Genomic DNA, 22,787 nt, shown 5'->3' on the forward strand with positions numbered 1-22,787 from the left:
ACAAAACAAACTACTCAGACCGGTGCGGCATAACCAATCACAGCTGCAGTATGCCTATATGCAAATAGACCATTGTCATATATGGATCTGTGCCTTTTACTTTGAACTGGAAGTGTTTACAGCTGTGGTCATGAGTAGATGCGTTTGTTTTGAGATCAAAGCAAGAGCTGCATGTAGCCACGTGTTTGTTTTGTTTATATTCTTTTGCTAGTTAGTGAGTTATTAGCCCATGTATAGATCATTTGTAGTCAGCAATAGTAGAGTGATTGCTTCCTACAGGAGCACAAAACGTGTACGTTTCTAGACATCTTTGAAAAGCTAGTCAGGTAAAGAGCTTTTTTTTGTCTTAAAGGGGCAGTGTTGTATTTTGAGACAGGCTTGAATAAGCTAAGTAGCAGAGGGTAGCATAATTTGTCTGATTCTCTGTAGTAATGGTATGGGAATAATAATGCATTTTATTTTGTAAAGTGGTTTCTTGCATCAAACAACACAACTTTTCAGTCACCTCCTTGTCTGAAGCACAAGTGGATGAACAGGTTAATGTGAAGCCCTGCATGTTTTTTTTTCAAATGTCTTATGGAATGTAGGCCTATATTGAACACCACACATTGGCTGTTACTGTAGGCTGAATGATGGTAACAGCTATTTCCATGTTAAAATGTTATGGGATGCATTTTCTCCATTGTTTTTTATGGTAGGCAACTCTGGTAGACCTACATTATGATCACATAGCCACAGTAGCCTACTTGGCCTCTGTTAAAACTGTAACTTAAAGCGGGTACAGCCTCAGTGTTCACAGTAAACAAGCGCTGGGAGTTGCACAAAACTTTCTCAACGTTCAAGACCTGAAATTTGGTCAGTGCCGTAAAGAATTTGAGGAACATTGGACACAACCATCTGACAAGCTGAAAATACAATGCTGCCCTGTTTGATTTAAAAGCCCATATGGTATTCCACAGGAATGTGTTCGAGGTCAGTCTCTCATGAGATAGCCACTTTAAAGATGAATGGCTTGTGAGTGGCCAGTTCATAGCATTCCCCAGATGCTCAGATGAAAAAGTCCAAGGGGCTTAAGATGTGTCTGCCTTAACCCAGAGCGCTCAAAGAAAGCTTTTACTGCTGCGAGACGGGCACATTAGATGGTACAGCGGATCACAGACAGACACACAGACAGACAGTGAAGTACTTAGTTAGATGGTTAGATAATTGGTTTGAATACCATTTGAGAGCGGTGAAATATTGGCTCATTGGTTGTGTGTGTGTGTGTGTGTGTGTGTGTGTGTGTGTGTGTGTGTGTGTGTGTGTGTGTGTGTGTGTGTGTGTGTGTGTGTGTGTGTGTGTGTGTGTGTGTGTGTGTGTGTGTGTGTGTGTGTGTGTGTGTGTGTGTGTGTGTGTGTGTGTGTGTGTGTGTACACATTCACACACGCTCTCCCCTCCCGGAGGTTAACAGAGAATCACTCAGCCAGAGAGACATTGTCATTGACAAAGAGCTTCGCCGAAGGAGGAGAACTGGGGAGAAAAGTGCGCCTACGGTGACACCCTGTATGCACGCATGACTGTAAGTCGCTTTGGATAAAAAGTGTCTGCTAAATGCCATATACACAAGCCTCTCCGGTGAATATTTATAATTTGCATGTTTATTTGATTAGCATCTCCGCCACGCGACGACATTAGTCGCTGGCTGTGATTATGCTCATCAACAATAATAGGCTGAGTAGCTATTAAACCCAGCGAGGACCTCCAGTGATGTTTGGTAATGAATCTAATTAGTGTAGTTGCTCTGGGAGTCAGGTTGACGGTATGGCAGGGGTACTAGGGATTATATTTAACGTGGCCCATAGCGGACTGAAGTGTGTGTGTGTGGTGATGAGAGTGTGTGTGTGTGTGTGTGTGTGTGTGTGTGTGTGTGTGTGTGTGTGTGTGTGTGTGTGTGTGTGTGTGTGTGTGTGTGTCAGTAGTGGCTGAATTGCAGCAGTCACCAGGCCTTATGTGTATAGCAGGGTCCTGCTTTGGTGAGCCACCCCTCCCCTTACCTTGTCTGTTGCACCCCTCCTTCCTCCCTCCCTCCCTCTCTCACAATGTATGTGTTGTGTGCCCTCTGTGTGGACCACCATGCCAATGATGCCCATCTGCTGTTTGGTGGCCTTCCTTCCTTCCTTCCTCTCCTCCCCCTCTCCTCTCTCCTCTGTACAGTTACACGTCATGAGATGGAGGAGCTCATCTTTGTACAGTGGTTCTTCCTTTAAAAGTTATGAGCTTATGCAGTGACCGTTAGTGGTAGATGGTGTCATTCTGTCATTGCACCACACTATCACAAGGGGGAGTTAGAACGCTGATCTATCGGTAGTCTAAACTGGGGCACAAATTTACTTTTCATAAATTAATGGAGGTGTTTTCAGCTTGAGATTCTCTCTTCTCTGGCACTAGAGTCCTGCATCAGGCAACAACAACAAACAACTGTTGGTGGTCTTGGAGTTAAGAGAGAACTTGGGTAAATACAATGGGGGAATTTCACTTGACATGTGGACTGACGATTTTCCAAAAATAGGCACGGTGGGCTTTTGGTTTCTCTCCCTCTAAAACCAGAAATAAATCATTCCAAATAACAAACTGCCTTTATTTACAAATTAGTAAGAATGTCTCACTCCATGTTCAAGAATGGCCTTTTTCCCTTTATTCAGATTATAACCGCTCACTTTCTTATTTGGAAAACAAAATAATCTCCAAAATATTTTTATTTTTTAAACAAGCCATAGAAAGTTTCAGTTTAAACCACATACAGAACAAATAATACAACAAATATTGTGGTTAAACTCAAATGTACTAATTGATAAAAATGTATCAATTGGAACCTTTATCAAGTGGAAGGGGGAAAAAGTAAGGAACTTGTCTGTCGGAAAATTGTGATAATTAAAAATATATACCAGTTTCATTTAAGGACCAAAAAAATGACAGCTGTGCCATATAGATTGTAAAATAGTTGGGAAGAGATTTTCGATGTACCGATTCCATGGCACATGGTTTATGAATTCACACGCAATTTTCCATTCCACCTGAAAGCCCTAATCTTCTCACTTGAATGAATAGAGATCCTGGTCATGGTGCTACAGTATGGTGCCTCAGTATGTTGTACAGGTGGCCGTCTAATCTTGTCTAATGGGAGGGCCAGCCCTGGTTCCTGTTTATTTTCCTGGGCTTTTGCATTCGGCACAGGCGAATAGCACTGTGATAGCCCACCCTGTGATAGCCCACCATCAGCAGGACAATAGACTCTTAATGAGTCCACCAAATGCATTGTTTTCTAACCACATCTGGATGGATCCATAATGAATTACTATGTGAATAAATATCACTGAATGACAGAAATATTGGAATAAAGTAGGCTAATGAAGGCAACACATGGTTGCTTACTGGAACACCCAAAGTCATCCAATTGTTATAATAGGATTTGAAGCAATAGCCTACCCGCGTGTGGTCAACTATTTCAGCACCGTTTCACGCTGCTCTGAGACAAGCATGGGGACTGGTCTTGATAAATCAATGAGATTTTTATTTTCACTGAATCTCCGTTTGGGTATTGGTTAGCCTACAATTAGGGTGTGGAAATGTTAGGATTATTTTGCTTTTCACTTGTTGACACATAGTAGCCTACTCCCAACCGGTCACATTGTACAGCGCCATATTTTGTTTTTTGTTTTTCTTGAAATAAAAACACCATAGTATTAATCAAATTAATTAAGCAAAATTTCTTCAAATCAATCCCATATACTATATTCTTACAAAAAAAGGTCAAATGCTTCTCAAAGATGCCCTCTGGTGGTCAAACTAGCACTAATAAGCATTAATGGCAACAATGGTTGACACTTCAATAACGTGCCATAGAATTCTGCGGCAGCCCACAAGCTGTGCTGCGATACGACACGACTTTTAAGGGAAGAACCATTGTACGTGTTCCCTTATTGTTGTCTTTCTCTGTCCTCATTTACTTTGGCTTTTACTATATTTCTCTATTTTTATTTTTCCCCTCTTCTCCCATCCCACTCTCTCTCACCCTCTGTTTCGCTGTATTTCACTTCATCTGTGTTCCCTATGTCATCTGGTAGAAGAGAACGCGTGTTTGGGGTTTTAAAAAGCAAATTGAGGACTAAGGTGTTTGGTTTTGTCCCCTTGCAGCCATTACTCTGTGATAAGTGCTCCGTACCAGGGAAACAGGGCCCGCGGGCCTTCCTTTCACTATATGCTAATATTTAGCCTCTTTTCTCTCGTTCTGGCACCTATTTTAATATGTTCCATAAATGTTTTCACTGCTAGCGAGACACGGGTGGCAGCCCCCCTCCCCCCTCCTTGCAGCACCGACAAAACTGAGTAAGGGTGCTTCCCATTGGCTGCTTTTCTACGATGGTGGCACTGACACCCGCCTCTCCCTCACCCGATTGGCTACTGACAGCATGGGGAGGAGTTTTCTCTGATTCTTATCGTGATATTGGGAGTAATCCTGAATTGGACCAGGGAGCAAGGAAGATTCCAATCTACATATGTATGAGTAGGGAGATGCTCGACTGCAAAAATATAATCTCCCTGCTTTTACATCCATATGTACAGTGTTGAACTGCGTACATTACCCACGCAAACACGGCTAAGAACATGACACTCCATCTCTCCTGGTTTATATACAGAACGCCCGCCGAGTGCGTTTAGCTCGCCTCTAAATCTTGACTAATGTGACAGTTTAGTGAGAGAAGGGAAGAGGAAACGCCCCTCTTGGGGAGAGACGGGCAACACCCCAGAAGCCCATTTCATCCGAGAAGAGTTTTAATCCCCCTGGTTTTAAGCTCGGGGATGGCAACTATAAAATATCAGACTAATTAAAAGCAAAAGGAAAGCAGGGGAGCGAAGGGAGGGCGCATGGCCTAGATTGGTGGGAGAAGGGCACAAAGTGGAGGCAGAATTCAGACTCCTAAGTCACCACTTCTGAGACAGAAACATTATCCTTTCGTAGAGAAGCCACTGGGGTTTCTTTACTTCAGCTAGGAGAAGAATTATTGATCAGAGGAGAGTTACTCATCTCCAAGACCACTCCTGCGGTGATGCACTCACTTACAGCCATCTCTCCACAGCACACCTTTTTCTCTCACTTCTTTGATTACGTTTGTGGCACTCTGGATCTTACACACACACCATTGTCTCTTTCATCTGATAAACACAGAGGGGACATTAAATAGCATGTGTGCATTTGATGCTTGTATGTGTGTGTGTGTGTGTGTGTGTGTGTGTGTGTGTGTGTGTGTGTGTGTGTGTGTGTGTGTATGTGACTGACTACTGCAGCCTCCCAGTATATGTCCCTCTCTACTGAGGCATATGACTGCGACAGCTCCAGTCCTTGAACAGCACAGCCACCACTACCATCTCTACCCAGGCCTCCGGGATGGCAGGCTGCTGTTTCCAATTCTCCCTCACTGTTTCTGAAGGAGAAAAGACGCTTTCAGTTCCTTAAGATTTTTTTTACCAACTGAGAATATATAAGCCATCTCAATTACCAAAGCCGGGTATAAGGGCTGCTGGACGTTTCTCAAAGTCTCTAATCACTATCTCTCCCTCACTAAGATTATTTCACCAAGAACTGTGGGAGTTTTGCTTCTTCTATTTAATAAATCTGGAAGAAAAAATGTGCCTCCAGAAGGAATGAGCATTAAAGAATAAAGAGCTTTTTGGATTCTTTTCATCTTATTTTTTGGTGTCGAAACAAAGAGAACCAGGGACAAAAGCGTTATCTGAGGCTGCAGTTGTATGTTAGGGAGCCGGGCCTTGGGAAATGGGTTGGTGAATCCATTTGAAGGCCTTGAGTGTGTGTATGGATTGCCCTCTGTTTCCAGCGCTACATACACACAGTGAGAAAATAAATATCAGGCAGAATATATATTTTTTTAAGCCTGGCAAAATTAGGCACAGTTCCACTACTTACATATTTACATGCCAATTTCGCAGCTCTTTCAAACCACCGGCATTCCCACAACACAGAAATCAATAGCAGTGTTCCACTGCTTAAGCCGCAACATTCCAATTACAAAAACTGAGAGCCTTGTCTCCTCGCTCATCCTTGCACATGATCTGTTTAGATGTGTTAAATTATGGTCGCCAGTAGGCAATGCTCCTCCTCACACCAGTATCGGCCAGGCCCTTATCTTGTTGTTTTGCTATTCTCTTTTTCTTTAAGTGCCGAATCAAGGTTGGCTTTCTTGTCCTGTGAAGTGACACTATCTCACTGATGACAGCCTGAACGTTTGTTCTGCACTTATAAAGAAATAAGAAATAAGCATAGAATAACTTAGAAACGTTCTTTGTTGTGTGCGGACCCTCTGCATTGCAGCCAAACTACACCCCAACATGGAGACAATGGTAAGCCACCACAATCCTGAGATTTTAGACATGATGCTAGCTATCAAACTGCTACATAGGGCTTCTCTCCCTAACAGTTCGAGATGACGTCACTGGTATTTCATGGGCGAGATAGCGCCACATAGGTAAATTGCCTTCTGCTATCTGTTGATGATTTTACCCAGAGCTCAAGGCTGAGGCTCATGGGGGAGGGGAATATTAAGAGTATTAAATGCACCTGTGCTTTCAAAATGAAACAACAGTGATTTCTTAAACGGAGCGCCTGTCGAGATGCTAGTCTAATCCCATAATAATCAGGGTAATGACAGCACTCCCTCACGCTCGCTGGGAAGCCGCGGATCAAATGCATCCTTGCATCCTCTTCCCCTGGCTTATAATCTTTCTCCCTAACGGCCGACATGCCGCGTTATGCCCCCACCCGCAAAGCATGCCAATGAGCCTCCCTCGCATGGCTTCGACACCCTGCATAATTCTCCTGTCCGCTTGGCTAGACGAGGACATACTGTACGTCACAGTCTCCCGAGGCCTTGGGGTTTCAACTGTCAATCCGTTCCACCCACGTATTCAAGAGAATGAGCAATCTGCTGATAATTCAATTTGAATGCCAACCCTTGACACATGTCCCAAACAAAACCTGCCTTCGAGTCAGAAACTCAGTTCCCTTAACCCAGCGATTAGAAAACATTGTACCATGAAACTTTTAAAAACCGTCAATCAGGCTAAAATGCTCTGGGACCCTCGTTCCAAGCCTAGAGGAATATTTGGAGGTCATCTGAATATTCATAGCATTATTTCTAAGAGTGAACAGGTAGAACATTTATTGAACGACTCTAATCTAGATTTTCTCTGAGACATGGCTGAAGAAATCTTCTCCTATTTCTGCCTTTAATGTCCCTGGATATTTCATATTCAGGAGGGACAGGGCAGAGGGCAGAGGGGGTGGATTGCTTATGTACATGAAAGATAACTTTAAATGCAAACGTATCATATGGAAACATGCCAATGACATTGAATGTATGGGGCTGAATGTCTTCCTCTCCCCTCGTATGTCTCTCACTATTATTGGATTATATCGACCACCAACATCTGATATCTCGTTTTATGACCATCTAAATGCCATGCTTAAAGAATGTGATCATAAGAAGGAGATCATCTTCATGGGCGATTTCAATATAAACTGGGAAAACAAAACTTGCAGGAAAAAACTCACAGATTATTTCAACCTGACTCAAATAATACAAGGTCCAACCAGAGTAACACAGTCATCCCAGACACACATTGAACTGAGCTTGTTGTCATTGCAGGCAATCTCAATGCTGTGCGTTACAGGAAAGACATCCTCCCTCATGTGGTACCCTTGCTGCAGGCTCATCCTGACATGACCCTCCAGCATGACAATGCCACCAGCCATACTGCTCGTTTTGTGCGTGATTTCCTGCACGACAGGAATGTCAGTGTTCTGCCATGGCCAGCGAAGAGCCCGGATCTCAATCCCATTGAGCACATCTGGGACCTGTTGGATCGGAGGGTGAGGGCTAGGGCCATTCCCCCCAGAAATGTCCCGGATCTTGCAGGTGCCTTGGTGGAAGAGTGGGGTAACATCTCACAGCAAGAACTGGCAAATCTGGTGCAGTCCATAAGGAGGAGATGCACTGCAGTACTTAATGCAGCTGGTGGCCACACCAGATACTGACTGTTACTTTTGATTTTGAACCCCCTTTGTTCAGGGACACATTATTCCATTTCTGTTAGTCACATGTCTGTGGAACTTGTTCAGTTTATGTCTCAGTTGTTGAATCTTGTTATGTTCATACAAATGTTTACACATGTTAAGTTTACTGAAAATAAACGCAGATGACAGTGAGAGGACGTCTCTTTTTTGCTGAGTTTAGATGCAAGTCATGTCTTTAAGATCCTGCATGGTCTTACCCCTCCACCCCTATGCCGGCATATCATGCTCACGGAAAGCACCTCCAGGATAACAAGGGCAGTAATTAGAGGAGTTGTGCCTTAGCGACACAGTAAAATTGGCCAATCTGCCTTTTCTGTTAGAGTTACAATATACTGGAATGCAATGCCCATGGATTTGAAAAGCAGCACTGATGGTTCTCTGTGGTTCCTCATATGTAAGACGACAGTTGATGATAGTGTTGTTGTTGTCGTTAGAATTATATATTATATATTATTTGATGTAATGTATTTGTGTATTGTATTGTTGTAGTGAGTATGTGTATTGTGGCTGTGTAATTGTCCTTAGTTGCCCTGGGACTACGGGTGCAAATTAGATTTTGGCTAACCCTGATATATTTACATGGATGTTGCATTATTGTAATATTGTTGTTCATTAATGTGCATTGTCCCCTATGAATAAAAATAAAAACCCAACCTCAAGTTAATCCACCCCCTTTCGATACGCCTAACATACAGGTAACTGCCAAAATAAAGGAAACAGCAAAATAAAGTGTCTTAATAGGGTGTTGGACCACCACGTTCAAAAACTGCTTCAATGCACCCTGGCATAGATTCTACAGTCATGGCCAAAAGTTTTGAGAATGATACAAATATTAATTTCCACAAAGTTTGCTGCTTCAGTGTCTTTAGATATTGTTGTCAGATGTTACTATGGAATACTGAAGTATAATTATAAGCATTTCATAAGTGTCAAAGGCTTTTATTGACAATTACATGAAGTTGATGCAGAGTCAATATTTGCAGTGTTGACCCTTCTTTTTCAAGACCTCTGCAATCCACCCTGGCATGCTGTCAATTAACTTCTGGGCCACATCCTGTCTGATAGCAGCCCATTCTTGCATAATCAATGCTTGGATTTGTCAGAATTTGTGGGTTTTTGTTTGTCCACCCGCCTCTTGAGGATTGACCACAAGTTCTCAATGGGATTAAGGTCTGTGGAGTTTCCTGGCCATGGACAGAAAATATTGATGTTTTGTTCCCCGAGCCACTTAGTTATCACTTTTGCCTTATGGCAAGGTGCTCCATCATGCTGGAAAAGGCATTGTTCGTCACCAAACTGTTCCTGGATGGTTGGGAGAAGTTGCTCTCGGAGTATGTGTTGGTACCATTCTTTATTCATGGCTGTGTTCTTAGGTAAAATTGTGAATGAGCCCACTACCTTGGCTGAGAAGCAACCCCACACATGAATGGTCTCAGGATGCTTTACTGTTGGCATGACACAGGACTGATGGCCTTCTCTGGACAAGCTTTTTTCCGGATGCCCCAAACAATCGGAAAGGGGATTCATCAGAGAAAATGACTTTACCCCATTCCTCAGCAGTCCAATCCCTGTACCTTTTGCAGAATTTCAGTCTGTCCCTGATGTTTTTCCTGGAGAGAAGTGGCTTCTTTGCTGCCCTTCTTAACACCAGGCCATTCTCCAAAAGTCTTCACCTCACTGTGCGTGCAGATGCACTCACACCTGCCTGCTGCCATTCCTGAGCAAGCTCTGTACTGGTGGTGCCCCGATCCCGCAGCTGAATCAACTTTAGGAGACGGTCCTGGCGCTTGCTGGACTTTCTTGAGCGTCCTGAAGCCTTCTTCACAACAATTGAACCGCTCTCCTCGAAGTTCTTGATGATCCGATAAATGGTTGATTTAGGTGCAATCTTACTGGCAGCAATATCCTTGCCTGTGAAGCCCTTTTTTGTGCAAAGCAATGATGACGGCACATGTTTCCTTGCAGGTAACCGTGGTTGACAGAGGAAGAACAATAATTCCAAGCACCACCCTCCTTTTGAAGCTTCCAGTCTGTTATTCGAACTCAATCAACATGACAGAGTGATCTCCAGCCTTGTCCTCGTCAACACTCACACCTGTGTTAACGAGAGAATCACCGACATGATGTCAGCTGGTCCTTTTGTGGCAGGGCTGAAATGCAGTGGAAATGTTTTTGGGGGATTCAGTTAATTTGCATGGCAAAGAGGGACTTTGTCATGCAAAGTGATCACACTTCATAACATTCTGGAGTATATGCAAATTGCCATCATACAAACTGAGGCAGCAGTTTTGGCCATGACTGTACATGTGTCTGGAATTATATTGGAGGGATGCAGCACCATTCTTCCACGAGAAATGCAATCATTTGGTATTTTGTTGATGGTGGTAGAAAACTCTCTCCGTGCATTGCTCCAGAATCTCCCATAAGTTTTCGATCGGGTTGAGATCTGGTGACTGAGACGGCCATTGCATATGGTTTGCATCGTTGTCATGCTCATCAAACCATTAAGTGACTACTCATGCTTTGTGGCTGGGGCATTGTCATCCTATGGGGTCATAGCCTTGGTAGCCAAAATAATGGCCTGAAAGCATTTTTATACATGACCCTTAGCATGATCGGATGCTTATTACTTAATTAACTTAGGAACCACACCTGTGTGGAGGCATCCCTCATTTTGTAAAGTTTTTCCATTATTATGGCAGTGACCTGTACGTCTAACCTCGACAACAATTTTGATGAATAATTGATTGGGGGGGTGAAGAAGGAAAAGGAGGCAATGATGATGAAACAACATTAGCTGGATCACTTCAGATCACATTGTCGTCTACGTTATTTTTCCTCTTTCTTCCCGATCCTGACCCACTTCCCACCTCGCCTGGCAGTGGCAGAACCGGCACCACACGGAACGCCATCCCACTCCTCCCCTCAGAAGCCCTGGCAGTCTCTTTGCTAACCCCCAATTTAATGAAGTTATAGGTTGAATCACATCCGGCCGTGATTAGGAGTCCCATAGGGCGGCACACAATTGGCCCAGTGTCGTCCGAGTTTGGCCGAGGTAGGCAATTATTGTAAATAACAATTTGTTATTAACTGACTTGCCTAGTTAAATAAAGGTTAAATAAAAAACAATTGTAGTGGAGCGGCCGGAGAAGAGAGTGGCATGCATACACCTTCTCTCTGATGTTCTCCCGCTTCTTCATATCTGTCTCTGCCCAGGAGCTGGGCTTTGTGAATTATTAAGCAGAGAGCTCTCTTTTTTCTTCTTCTCCTCTGTTGCTTTTCTTCCCTCCCTCTCTTTTCTATCCACGTAGCGATAGCTCTCTCTCTCTCTCTCTCTCTCTCTCTCTCTCTCTCTCTCTCTCTCTCTCTCTCTCTCTCTCTCTCTCTCTCTCTCTCTCTCTCACAGGCTATCAGTGAGATGCAAATGGCCTCATTTGAAGAACGGCATGCTTGGAAACATCAATTAATCAGCGCCCGTTTACTTCCCCATAAATAGAAAAAGTTTCTCGACAATTTTCTATCCGTGCCACAAGTCTATGTTTTTTACCCATATACCTTAGGGTGTGGGTTTCTTATACAGAGTGGTCAGTCACCTGTCATTGGCTCATACAATGTGCTCAGACACCTCTGATTGGCTCATACAGAGAGGTCAGCCACCTCTGATTTGGCTCATACAGAGGTGTCTGCCACCTGTGATTGGCCCTGACCCCTCTGTATGATCCAATGAGATTACCTGGAGAGAGTTGATTGATACAGGTAGTATCAATCAAGTACTATGGATGAGAGTCTGGTACATGTTCAGACTTGACCATAGGTTTGTGCAGGTACACAAAAAAGGGGGGGGGGGGGATTAGCAGTACTTTCACATTGACCCGCCAGCCCCCTTTTTTCAAACCTTCTGATCCTCCATCAACCTCTACTCTCTTTTTAACCTATGCCGAGTACCCCACTCTTCCTGCCTTTAGCCCCCGCCCCCCATCTTTCAGCCCCTAACCCCTCAATTCCCATCCTTCTCCCTCAACCTCTCTCACCGCTCCCTCACCCCCATCAATGCTAACCCCAATTGTCTCCCATCTCAGATCTGCACGAGCCCAGCCCGTGCCTGGCAAAGGCATGCGAGTTTGGCGCTGTGTGTGTGGTGAAGAACGACAAGCCCGTATGTGAGTGCTCTGAAGCCTGCATCCAGACACCCGACCCAGTGTGCGGCAGTGATGGCCACAGCTACGGCAGTCAGTGCGAGATGAGGGCCACGGGCTGCGCCCTACAGAGGGAGATCCACATCCAGCACCGAGGACCCTGCGGTGAGTACCAGACTATACAGTAGTACACTATGTCTGTATACTGTACATGTAAGGGGTGCGTACTGGCGGCAGAGAAGTCAGACGCAGGAGAGCAAAAACTGTGTTTCCAACGGCGCAGTTTAATAATAAAAACCACCGGAAAACAGAACAATCAATAAATGGGTACAAAACCCGACACACACCAGACATAACGTGCACAAGCACTTACAATAAACAATACCGGACAAGGATATGGGGGGGAACAGAGGGTTAAATACACAACATGTAATTGATGGAATTGAAACCAGGTGTGTGGGAAGACAAGACAAAACAAATGGAAAATGAAAGGTGGATCGGCGATGGCTAGAAGACCGGTGACGTCCACCACCGAACGTCGCCCGAACAAGGAGAGGGACCGACTTCGGAGGAAGTCGTGACAGTACATGCCTGACCATGTGACCTGACCAGGAAAACAGGAATAACTCTGGGCCCTAGGGTATGAGGTCATGTGATGTGGTCAGGGAAAAACTCCTGGTCTTAAAAGGATACTTTGGGAGGCCCTTTATCAACTTCCCCAGAGTCAGATGAACTTGTGGATTCCATTTGTTGTCTCTGTTGGAAGGAAGTTGCTAACTAGCTTTAGTGTTTCTTGTTTAAGATGCGATCTACTTCCAATGAGAGGGGGAACAGCCATGCTGTTTAAATGGTGACTGAGTCATGAGTCTTTGTCTGCTCTCGAGCACCGGGGTAAAAATATCCTGGCTTCCGCAAGCACTCATTTCATTGCCTGTTTTCTTTTTCTTCCCTAAAGCTTGGTTAATCCACTTGACGAAGCCATTTTAGCTAGACTTGTTAATGGCATCTCTAGTGCTCATTTTCCCATAAAGGGTAATTGATGATGACGATGATTAACATTTTCCTTTTACCAACAAACTGTTTGCTCCATGTCCTTTCCTTGCTCTTAGTCATCAGCCAGAGTTCACTCTCTGCAGCTTTAGTTTGAATAAAATTATATTTTACTGTAAATGTGGTCTACGGCATAGGCATATACAGTGGGGGAAAAAAGTATTTAGTCAGCCACTAATTGTGCAAGTTCTCCCACTTAAAAAGATGAGAGAGGCCTGTGATTTTCATCATAGGTACACGTCAACAATGACAGACAAAATGAGAAGAAAAAAAATCCAGAAAATCACATTGTAGGATTTTTTATGAATTTATTTGCAAATTATGGTGGAAAATAAGTATTTGGTCAATAACAAAAGTTTATCTCAATACTTTGTTATATACCCTTTGTTGGCAATGACACAGGTCAAACGTTTTCTGTAAGTCTTCACAAGGTTTTCACACACTGTTGCTGGTATTTTGGCCCATTCCTCCATGCAGATCTCCTCTAGAGCAGTGATGTTTTGGGGCTGTCGCTGGGCAACAAAGACTTTTAACTCCCTCCAAAGATTTTCTATGGGGTTGAGATCTGGAGACTGGCTAGGCCACTCCAGGACCTTGAAATGCTTCTTACGAAGCCACTCCTTCGTTGCCTGGGCGGTGTGTTTGGGATCATTGTCATGCTGAAAGACCCAGCCACGTTTCATCTTCAATGCCCTTGCTGATGGAAGGAGGTTTTCACTCAAAATTTCACGATACATGGCCCCATTCATTCTTTCCTTTACACGGATCAGTCGTCCTCGTCCCTTTGCAGAAAAACAGCCCCAAAGCATGATGTTTCCACCCCCATGCTTCACAGTAGGTATGGTGTTCTTTGGATGCAACTCAGCATTCTTTGTCCTCCAAACACGACGAGTTGAGTTTTTACCAAAAAGTTCTATTTTGGTTTCATCTGACCATATGACATTCTCCCAATCCTCTTCTGGATCATCCAAATGCTCTCTAGCAAACTTCAGACGGACCTGAAAATGTACTGGCTTAAGCAGGGGGACACGTCTGGCACTGCAGGATTTGAGTCCCTGGTGGTGTAGTGTGTTACTGATGGTAGGCTTTGTTACTTTGGTCCCAGCTCTCTGCAGGTCATTCACTAGGTCCCCCCGTGTGGTTCTGGGATTTTTGCTCACCGTTCTTGTGATCATTTTGACCCCACGGGGTGGGATCTTGCGTGGAGCCCCAGATCGAGGGAGATTATCAGTGGTCTTGTATGTCTTCCATTTCCTAATAATTGCTCCGACAGTTGATTTCTTCAAACCAAGCTGCTTACCTATTGCAGATTCAGTCTTCCCAGCCTGGTGCAGGTCTACAATTTTGTTTCTGGTGTCCTTTGACAGCTCTTTGGTCTTGGCCATAGTGGAGTTTGGAGTGTGACTGTTTGAGGTTGTGGACAGGTGTCTTTTATACTGATAACAAGTTCAAACAGGTGCCATTAATACAGGTAACGAGTGGAGGACAGAGGAGCCTCTTAAAGAAGAAGTTACAGGTCTGTGAGAGCCAGAAATCTTGCTTGTTTGTAGGTGACCAAATACTTATTTTCCACCATAATTTGCAAATAAATTCATTAAAAATCCTACAATGTGATTTTCTGGAATTTTCTTTCTCATTTTGTCTGTCATAGTTGACGTGTACCTATGATGAAAATTACAGGCCTTTCTCATCTTTTTAAGTGGGAGAACTTGCACAATTGGTGGCTGACTAAATACTTTTTTCCCCCACTGTATCTGTATAGTAAGGAACATGTACAGTAGGCTGCCATGTCATGTGTAGACTAACTAAGCACAGAGCAGATGTGAATAAATTCAAATAAATATTTACATCTCTTCACTTATAGGCTACTTAGTAAAGTTCATGCATGTTGCCTGCATGTAGCCATTTGGTCCTAAAAAAGTAATAGCTTTTGATTTGATTAGGATCTCCATTATCCGATGCCAATGGCGACAGCTAGTCTTATTGGGGTCTGACACATAACGGAAAATACATTACAGACAAAAGACTTTACATTTTACATACATTTAAAACCATTATCATGTAGTGTGCGTATCTATCAGTTACACATCCAGTACCAGTAAAAAGTTTGGACACACCTACTCATTCAAGGGTTTTTCTGTATTTTTACTATTTTTTACATTGTAGAATAATAGTGAAGACATCAAAACTATGAAATAACACATATGGAATCATGTAGTAATCAAAAAAGTGTAAATATATTTTATATTTGAGATTCTTCAAATAGCCACCCTTTGCCTTGATGACAGCTTTGAACGCTCTTGGCATTCTCTCAGCCAGTTTCACCTGGAATGCTTTGTGAGAACTCTTGAAGGAGTTCCCACATATGCTGAGCACTTGTTGGCTGTTTTACCTTCACTCTGCGGTCCAACTCATCCCAAACCATCTCCATTGGGTTGAGGTTGGGTTATTGAGTCCAGGTCATCTGATGCAGCACTACATCACTCTCCTTCTTGTTAAAATAGTGTTGGGTCATTGTCCTGTTAAAAAACAAATGATAGTCCCACTAAGCCCAAACCAGATGGGGTGGCGTATCTCTGCTGAATGTTGTGGGAGCATGCTGGTTAAGTCTGCCTTGAATTCTAAATAAATCACAGACAGTGTCACCAGCAAAGCACTCCACCATAACACCTCCTCCTCCATGCTTCACGGTGATAAATACACATGCGAAGATCATCCATTCACCCACACCGCATCTCACAAATTTGGACTCCAGTCCAAAGGACAAATTTCCACCGGTCTAATGCTTGTGTTTGTTGTCCTAAGCAAGTCTCTTCTAATTATTGGTGTCCTTTAGTAGTGGTTTCTTTGCAGCAATTCCATCATGAAGGCCTGATTCACACAGTCTCCTCTGAACAGTTGATGTTGAGATGTATCGGTTACTTGAACTCGGTGAAGCATTTATTTGGGCTGCAATTTCTGAGGCTGGGAACTTCAATGAACATATCCTCTGCAGCAGAGGTAACTCTGGGTCTTCCATTCCTGTGGTGGTCCTCATGAGTACCAGTTTCATCATAGCGCTTGATGGTTTTTGCTGCACTTGAAGCAACTTTTTAAAACATTTTGAAGCAAGTTCTTGAAATGTTCCATATTGACTGATCTTCATGTCTTAAATGAATGATGGACTGTCATTTCTCTTTGATTATTTGAGCTGTTCTTGCTATAATATGGACTTGGTCTTTTACCAAATAGGGCAATCTTCGGGAATACACCCCCTACCTTGTCACAACACAATAGAAACACATTAAGAAGGAAAGGAATTCCACAAATTAACTTTGAAGAAGGCACACCTGTTAATTGAAATGCATTCTAGGTGACTACCTCATGAAGCTGGTTGAGAGAATGCCAAGAGTGTGCAAAGCTGTCATCAAGGCAAAGTGTGGCTTTTTGAAGAATCTCAAATATAAAATATATTTTGATTTGGTTAACACTTTTTTGGTTACTACATGATTCTATATATGTGTTATTTCATAGTTTTGATGTCTGCACTATTATTCTACAATGTAGAACATAGTAAAAATAAATAAAAACCCTTGAATGAGTACGTGTTCTAAAACTTCTGACCGGTAGTGTACATTTGCAAACATTTTACTTTGTCATTATGGGGTATTGTGTGTAGATTGATGAGGATAAGGCTGTAAATAACAAAATGTGAAAAAAGTAAAGGGGTCTGAATACTTGCCGTAGGCACTGTGAACTCATTGATATGACCCTGGGAGAACTGCAAACTGTTCTTCAGGTCCTGGATACCTCTGGTCAGGTCGTCCATTCTTTTATTAGTTGACTCCAGTATTTGGACACAACACCTGAAGCTATTTTCTTGTTGTAACAACTGCTTGTAGAACTATTTTTGTTTGTTTAAAAGAACCTTCAGCTGTGATAAAGAGACACCGTTGATGTACTTCCATCGGCTTTGGTTTTTGTCTTGCTAGTAACGTAGGCTACGCTGCTACTCCTCACAGTTCCAGACAGGGCAGGTCGCAGGGCAGATTGAAACAGCAACAAACAACAGTGATTCAAACAGTCACACTTCCGGGGCAATCCGTGGTCCTATCTGCAAGGGCTGTGGGCTGTGTGTACCAGCTGTTAAGGAAACCTGGCTAGCGTGACAGCTAGCTAATGTTAGTTAGAAGCTAGGCTAGCGTCTGTGCCAATGAGGGAACATTGAGCTACTTCTCTGGAGAAAAATAGACATAATATTGTTCCCTGCAATACAGTGTACGCCCTACACCTTATTGTGTACGCCCTACACCTTATTGTGATGTATGTTGACAATTATTAGAAAATATTTTTTGCAAAAGAAAGCCACGAAAAAGATACACGTTTCAATGCAACCGGAACTTGAACCCTTATGGATGTAAAACAAATATAGAGTGATCTAATCAGTCCCTCCAGGACTCTGCGATTGCAACATTCTTTTGCCAAATCAACAATTTCCGCATATTATGCTCGGGCTTGCAAATTTGACCAATCACCGCACTATTTCCGCATAAAATAGTAATATCAACGCAATGTTATCGCATAAAACTGACTCATCACCATAGTACAAAAAGAGAGCTTGCAATTTCAACCAATCATGCACATGTACCTCATAATCTGGTTAAATCAAGTCACACTTCAATAAACGCTTTTACTCGTCAGCGCATTTCAGCAGCAAATTGGACAAAACCATTGCATATTGCCATGCAAATTATCAGAATTGCAGCTGCAAAATCAAGCGTTTTTGCCAGCGAAGATCACAAAATATCTCTGCCATTTCCTGGAGGGACTAATAATACAGAGTAATAGAGATAGATGCTTGAAGCCATTTATCAGCCATTAATACAGACTGCCAATACCTTAACCACCGTGTACAGTTACATCTGCCACCACCAGTACACACACAGTGTCACGGTTGTCGTCGGGAATAAAGGACCAAAACGCAGCAGGAATGTGGATGCTCATCTTGTATTTATTTTTAAATAAAGTGAACACCAAAGAAAAATGAAAAAACGCATAAACAACAAAACAGTCTTGTCATGCTCACACAGGCAAAACAAGAAACAATCTCCCACAAACACTTAACCAAACACATACCCATAAATAGGACTCTCAATCAGAGGCAACTAGAAAACACCTGCCTCCAATTGAGAGTCCAACCCCAATAAACTAGACAAAGAAATACAAAAGACTAGAGACCACATAGAAATACAAACCTAGAACATAACCCCAAAAACCCGGAAATAATAAATCAAACACCCTACTACATAAAACACCACCCCGAACCACATAAACAAAATACCCTCTGCCACGTCCTGACCAAACTACAATAACAAATAACCCTTATACTGGTCAAACGTGACACAGAGATTACAATTTCCTGGAGGGACTAATAATACAGAGTAATAGAGATGCCTGAAGCCATTTATCAGCCATTAATACAGACTGCCAATACCTTAACCACTGTTAGCCTCTGTGTACAGTTACATCTGCCACCACCAGCACACACACAGAGATTACATTTGCCTGGCTTGGCTTAGCACATTACGCTAGCTCTCCGCTTGCTCTACCCCCTGTTTCAACTCGAGTTTCATGTTTAATCCATTGCGGTGTTGTTGGCAGGGGGGCCAATGTGACTCCACTATTACTTCCTCCCTTCCAAATTGGAATCTATGCGCATAAGGATGTATTCCAATGGGAAATGGAGCAAAAGGAATGTTTGAGCCGGGTGGGCAAACTCAACTGTGTTCATGCTGGCAGCGTTAGGTAGACAGGTCTCGTCGTGGCGCCGCCGGGGGGTAATGAATAGTCTTCATTTAAAAAGGCGAGGAAGAAGCGGGCCTCGCCATGTTTGTGTAATACAGCACACACACACACACACACGCACACACACACACACACACACACACACACACACACACACACACACACACACACACACACACACACACACACACACACACACACACACACACACACACACACACACACACACACACACACACACACACAGCACTATGGATGGCAGTGAGTCCACACAGAAACAGGAGTCAGCGAAACAGGGCAATAAAAGTGGCAGGCAGGCAGGCAGTGCTTGGCGAAGCCTGCTCAAGGAATGATGATGGTGATCTGGTTTATTCTGGGCTGTTTGCACTGCTTTACACAGCCTCTTCAAACTCCACTGAGTCATCACCTCCTTCTGTCTCCACTATTATCTGGCTTAATTATCACGGCTCGTTCATATCACTGCATACTGGGGGGGTAGATAAGAGTGGTTGTGAGCCTTTATAGGGGATGGGAAGTGTGTGTGTTTGCTTTTGTCTTACGTGGGTTTGAATGCAGAGACAACCTGTGTGTGTGTGTGTGTGTGTGTGTGTGTGTGTGTGTGTGTGTGTGTGTGTGTGTGTGTGTGTGTGTGTGTGTGTGTGTGTGTGTGTGTGTGTGTGTGTGTGTGTGTGTGTGTGTCCTATATGCATGGCCATAATTAGATTTTTCTTTTGAAAAAAAGATTGAAAGATTCTGCTTGGGGAAATAGTCATCTTTACTGCTCCGGTACGGTCTGATAGTGGGAAGTTGCATGTTTTATTACTCTGTTGTATTTCCTCCTCCCTATGTTGGAATATCGGGTGACCTTGTGTATCTGGCTGGCTGGAAGAGGCAGAGACACACATGGCTAAAAGACCACAGAAGGATGTCAGTCGCTCAAAAAGGCACTTTCTATATATAGATGAGAGGAGAGAGTCATTTAGAACAGAACAAAAAAATGTGTGTTTCACAGTTGCTGCAAACAATACATACTTTACAAGTTGGCAATTGTAGATGATATAATATGACAATATAAGCAGGCAGCAGAGCGGGAGAGACATGAGAGGAGTGGGGAGGTAGTGAAGTTAAGAGGAGAGGTAAATAAAGGGAGGAGAGACATGAGAGGAATGGGGAGGTAGTGAAGTTAAGAGGAGAGACAAATAAAGGGAGGAGAGGCGGTGAGGAGGGACAGAGTAATAGTAATAGAGCAGGCACTGGGAGGTCGGCTGGGGACTACTTTATCGGCTGGGCCATTTTAGAGCCCTTCACTAAACAAACGGCTCTCTTTCTCTTCATGTTAAAGAACAACCCCTCCCTCCGTCCCTGGTTGTAGCTCGTCTCTCGGACTATTATTACTCGTCTGAGAGAATGTGTAACGTTCTGAGGCTGGAGAGGCTCTTTAGCTTTTCTTTTCCCCACCGTCTCGCTCTCTATCCATCACTCGAAATGGCTGTCTCCTCAAGGCCACTTTTTACAACCTCCCCTCCCCCGTCAGACACGTCGCCCCACCACGTTAATGCTGTTAGTGCTAGCTATCAAGGCCCTATGTATACAGCCAATAAGGCAGTCCGGTTGGGTCTGGCTAGCTGGATGTGTCCCGATCAGCCGACACCAACGACCGGCAGCACTGGCTGGCACAGAGGGAGCGAGACAGAGCCAGAGGAGGGAGATAAAGAAGGGAGGCCTTTTTTGGGACACGGGCCCTGATAAAGGACGACACTCGCCGTGATTTATAGCCCTTGGGTCCGGTGCGCCGGTGTCACAGTGATGCATTCTCCATCTCTTCGCTGGCTGCCACCTCAACCACATTTTATTTTTGGGGCGCCTGCATTTATATTTTAATCAGGCCCCCAGGCTGGGCTAACCACTGCAAGTGCCTGCGCGACACGGGTTGACTTCCTGACTTTATTCATACATAATAAGGTGTAATTAACAGGTTAATAGCACGGGGGAGGGGGAGTTTTCCATCATTGATATACTCAACATGTCAGTATTAGGCATTGCAAGGCAGAGGGTAAGAAACTGAATGGAAATCAAGAAAAGGATCAGACTAAAGGATTCTTGTCAGTATTCTCAGTCCAGACACTGAAACGTGCAGATGTGTAAAGTCTGCAGGCCCTCTGGGGGCCTCTTGACATGACCAGCCTTTCAAAGGGGGTAAAAACATGGCATCGTGGTAACATCACGGTTGTGGTTGTATCTGTCCCCTCTCTCTTTTTCTTACTCACTAACTCACTCACTAAATTCCCTGACACACATAGATACACACACACACACATTCTCTTTCTCTCCCCATGTTACCCATACTGGTCTTATGTACTCCCTCAGACCCTAAATCTCTCATACCTGTCTCCCTCCAGACGAGGCATGTGCCAACTGTTCATTCGGGGCGATCTGCGACGTGCAGTCGGGCAGCTGTGTATGCCCGCAGGAGTGTGTGGAGTCCCACCAACGGGTGTGTGGCAGCGACGGCTCCACCTACAACAGCGAGTGTGAGCTCAATGTGCGCGCCTGTACCGAGCAGCTTGACCTGCATGTGCTCGCCCAGGGACAATGCAGTGAGTAATGCTACCACCAAGTGTGTGTTCTGCGTCTGTGTGACCGTGTGTTCCTACCAGCGGTGTGCTTGTACAAATATACTATATAAACGCAACATGCAACAATTTCAAAGATTTCACTTTACTGAGTTCACATCAGGAAATCAGTCAATTAAATAAATAAATTAGGCCCTAATCTATGGATTGGAAACACAGATACTGTTGGTAACAGATCCCTTTTTTTTTTAAAGTAGGTTCGTGGATCAGTAAACCACTCAGTATCTGGTGTGACCACCATTTGCCTCATGCAGTGTGACACATCTCCTTCACATAGAGTTGATCAGGCTGTTGATTGTGGAATGTTGTCCCACTCCTCTTCAATGGCTGTGCGAAGTTGCTGGATAGTGGCGGGAACTGGAAAATGCTGTCGTACACGTTGATCTAGAGAATCTCAAAAAAATATTTAAAAATGACAATGGGCCTCAGGATTTCGTCACGGTATCTCTGTGCATTCAAATTGATAAAATGCAATTGTGTTCATTGTCCATAGCTTATGCCTGCCCATACCATAACCCCACATCCACCATGGGGCACTCTGTTCACAACGTTGACATCAGCAAACTGCTCGCCCACACAACACCATACATGTGGTCTGCAGTTGTGAGGCCAGTTGGACGGACTGCCAAATTCTCTAAAACGACGTTGGAGGCGGCTTATGGTAGACAAATAAATATTAAATTATCTGGCAACAGCTCTAGTGGACATTTCCACAGTCAGGATGCCAAATGCACGCTCCCTCAAAACTTGAGACATCTATGGCATCGTGTTGTGTGACATTTTAGAGTGGCCTTTTATTGTCCCCAGCACAAGGAGCACCTGTGTAATGATCATGCTGTTGAATCAGCATCTTGAAATGCCACACCTGTCAGGTGGATTAATTATCTTGGCAAAGGAGAAATGCTCACTAATAGGGATGGAAAAAATGTGTGCAAAACATTTGAGAGAAAAAAGCTTTTTGTGTGTATGGAACATTTCTGGGATCTTTTATTTCAGTTCATGGAACATGTGACCAACACTTTACATGTTGTGTTTATATTTCTGTTCAGTGTCTAT

General features: G+C 43.7%; 1 protein-coding gene across 3 annotated transcripts in view; it reads left to right on the top strand.

The window, feature by feature from the left end:
- The window catches only part of LOC106566949 (agrin), a 400,773-nt gene that overhangs the window by 267,580 nt on the left and 110,406 nt on the right, over window positions 1-22,787 (top strand). For 2 of the 3 annotated variants that reach the window (XM_082960173.1, XM_082960175.1), the window contains 2 exons: window positions 12,208-12,429; window positions 21,498-21,695. In XM_082960173.1, the coding sequence (XP_082816299.1) occupies window positions 12,208-12,429; window positions 21,498-21,695 (420 nt within the window). The remainder of the gene's footprint in view (window positions 1-12,207; window positions 12,430-21,497; window positions 21,696-22,787) is intronic. The other variant, XM_082960174.1, reaches the window with a different exon arrangement.

Source organism: Salmo salar, chromosome 13, assembly GCF_965601325.2.
Source record: "Salmo salar chromosome 13, fSalSal1, whole genome shotgun sequence".
Classification (NCBI taxonomy): Eukaryota; Metazoa; Chordata; class Actinopteri; order Salmoniformes; family Salmonidae; genus Salmo; species Salmo salar.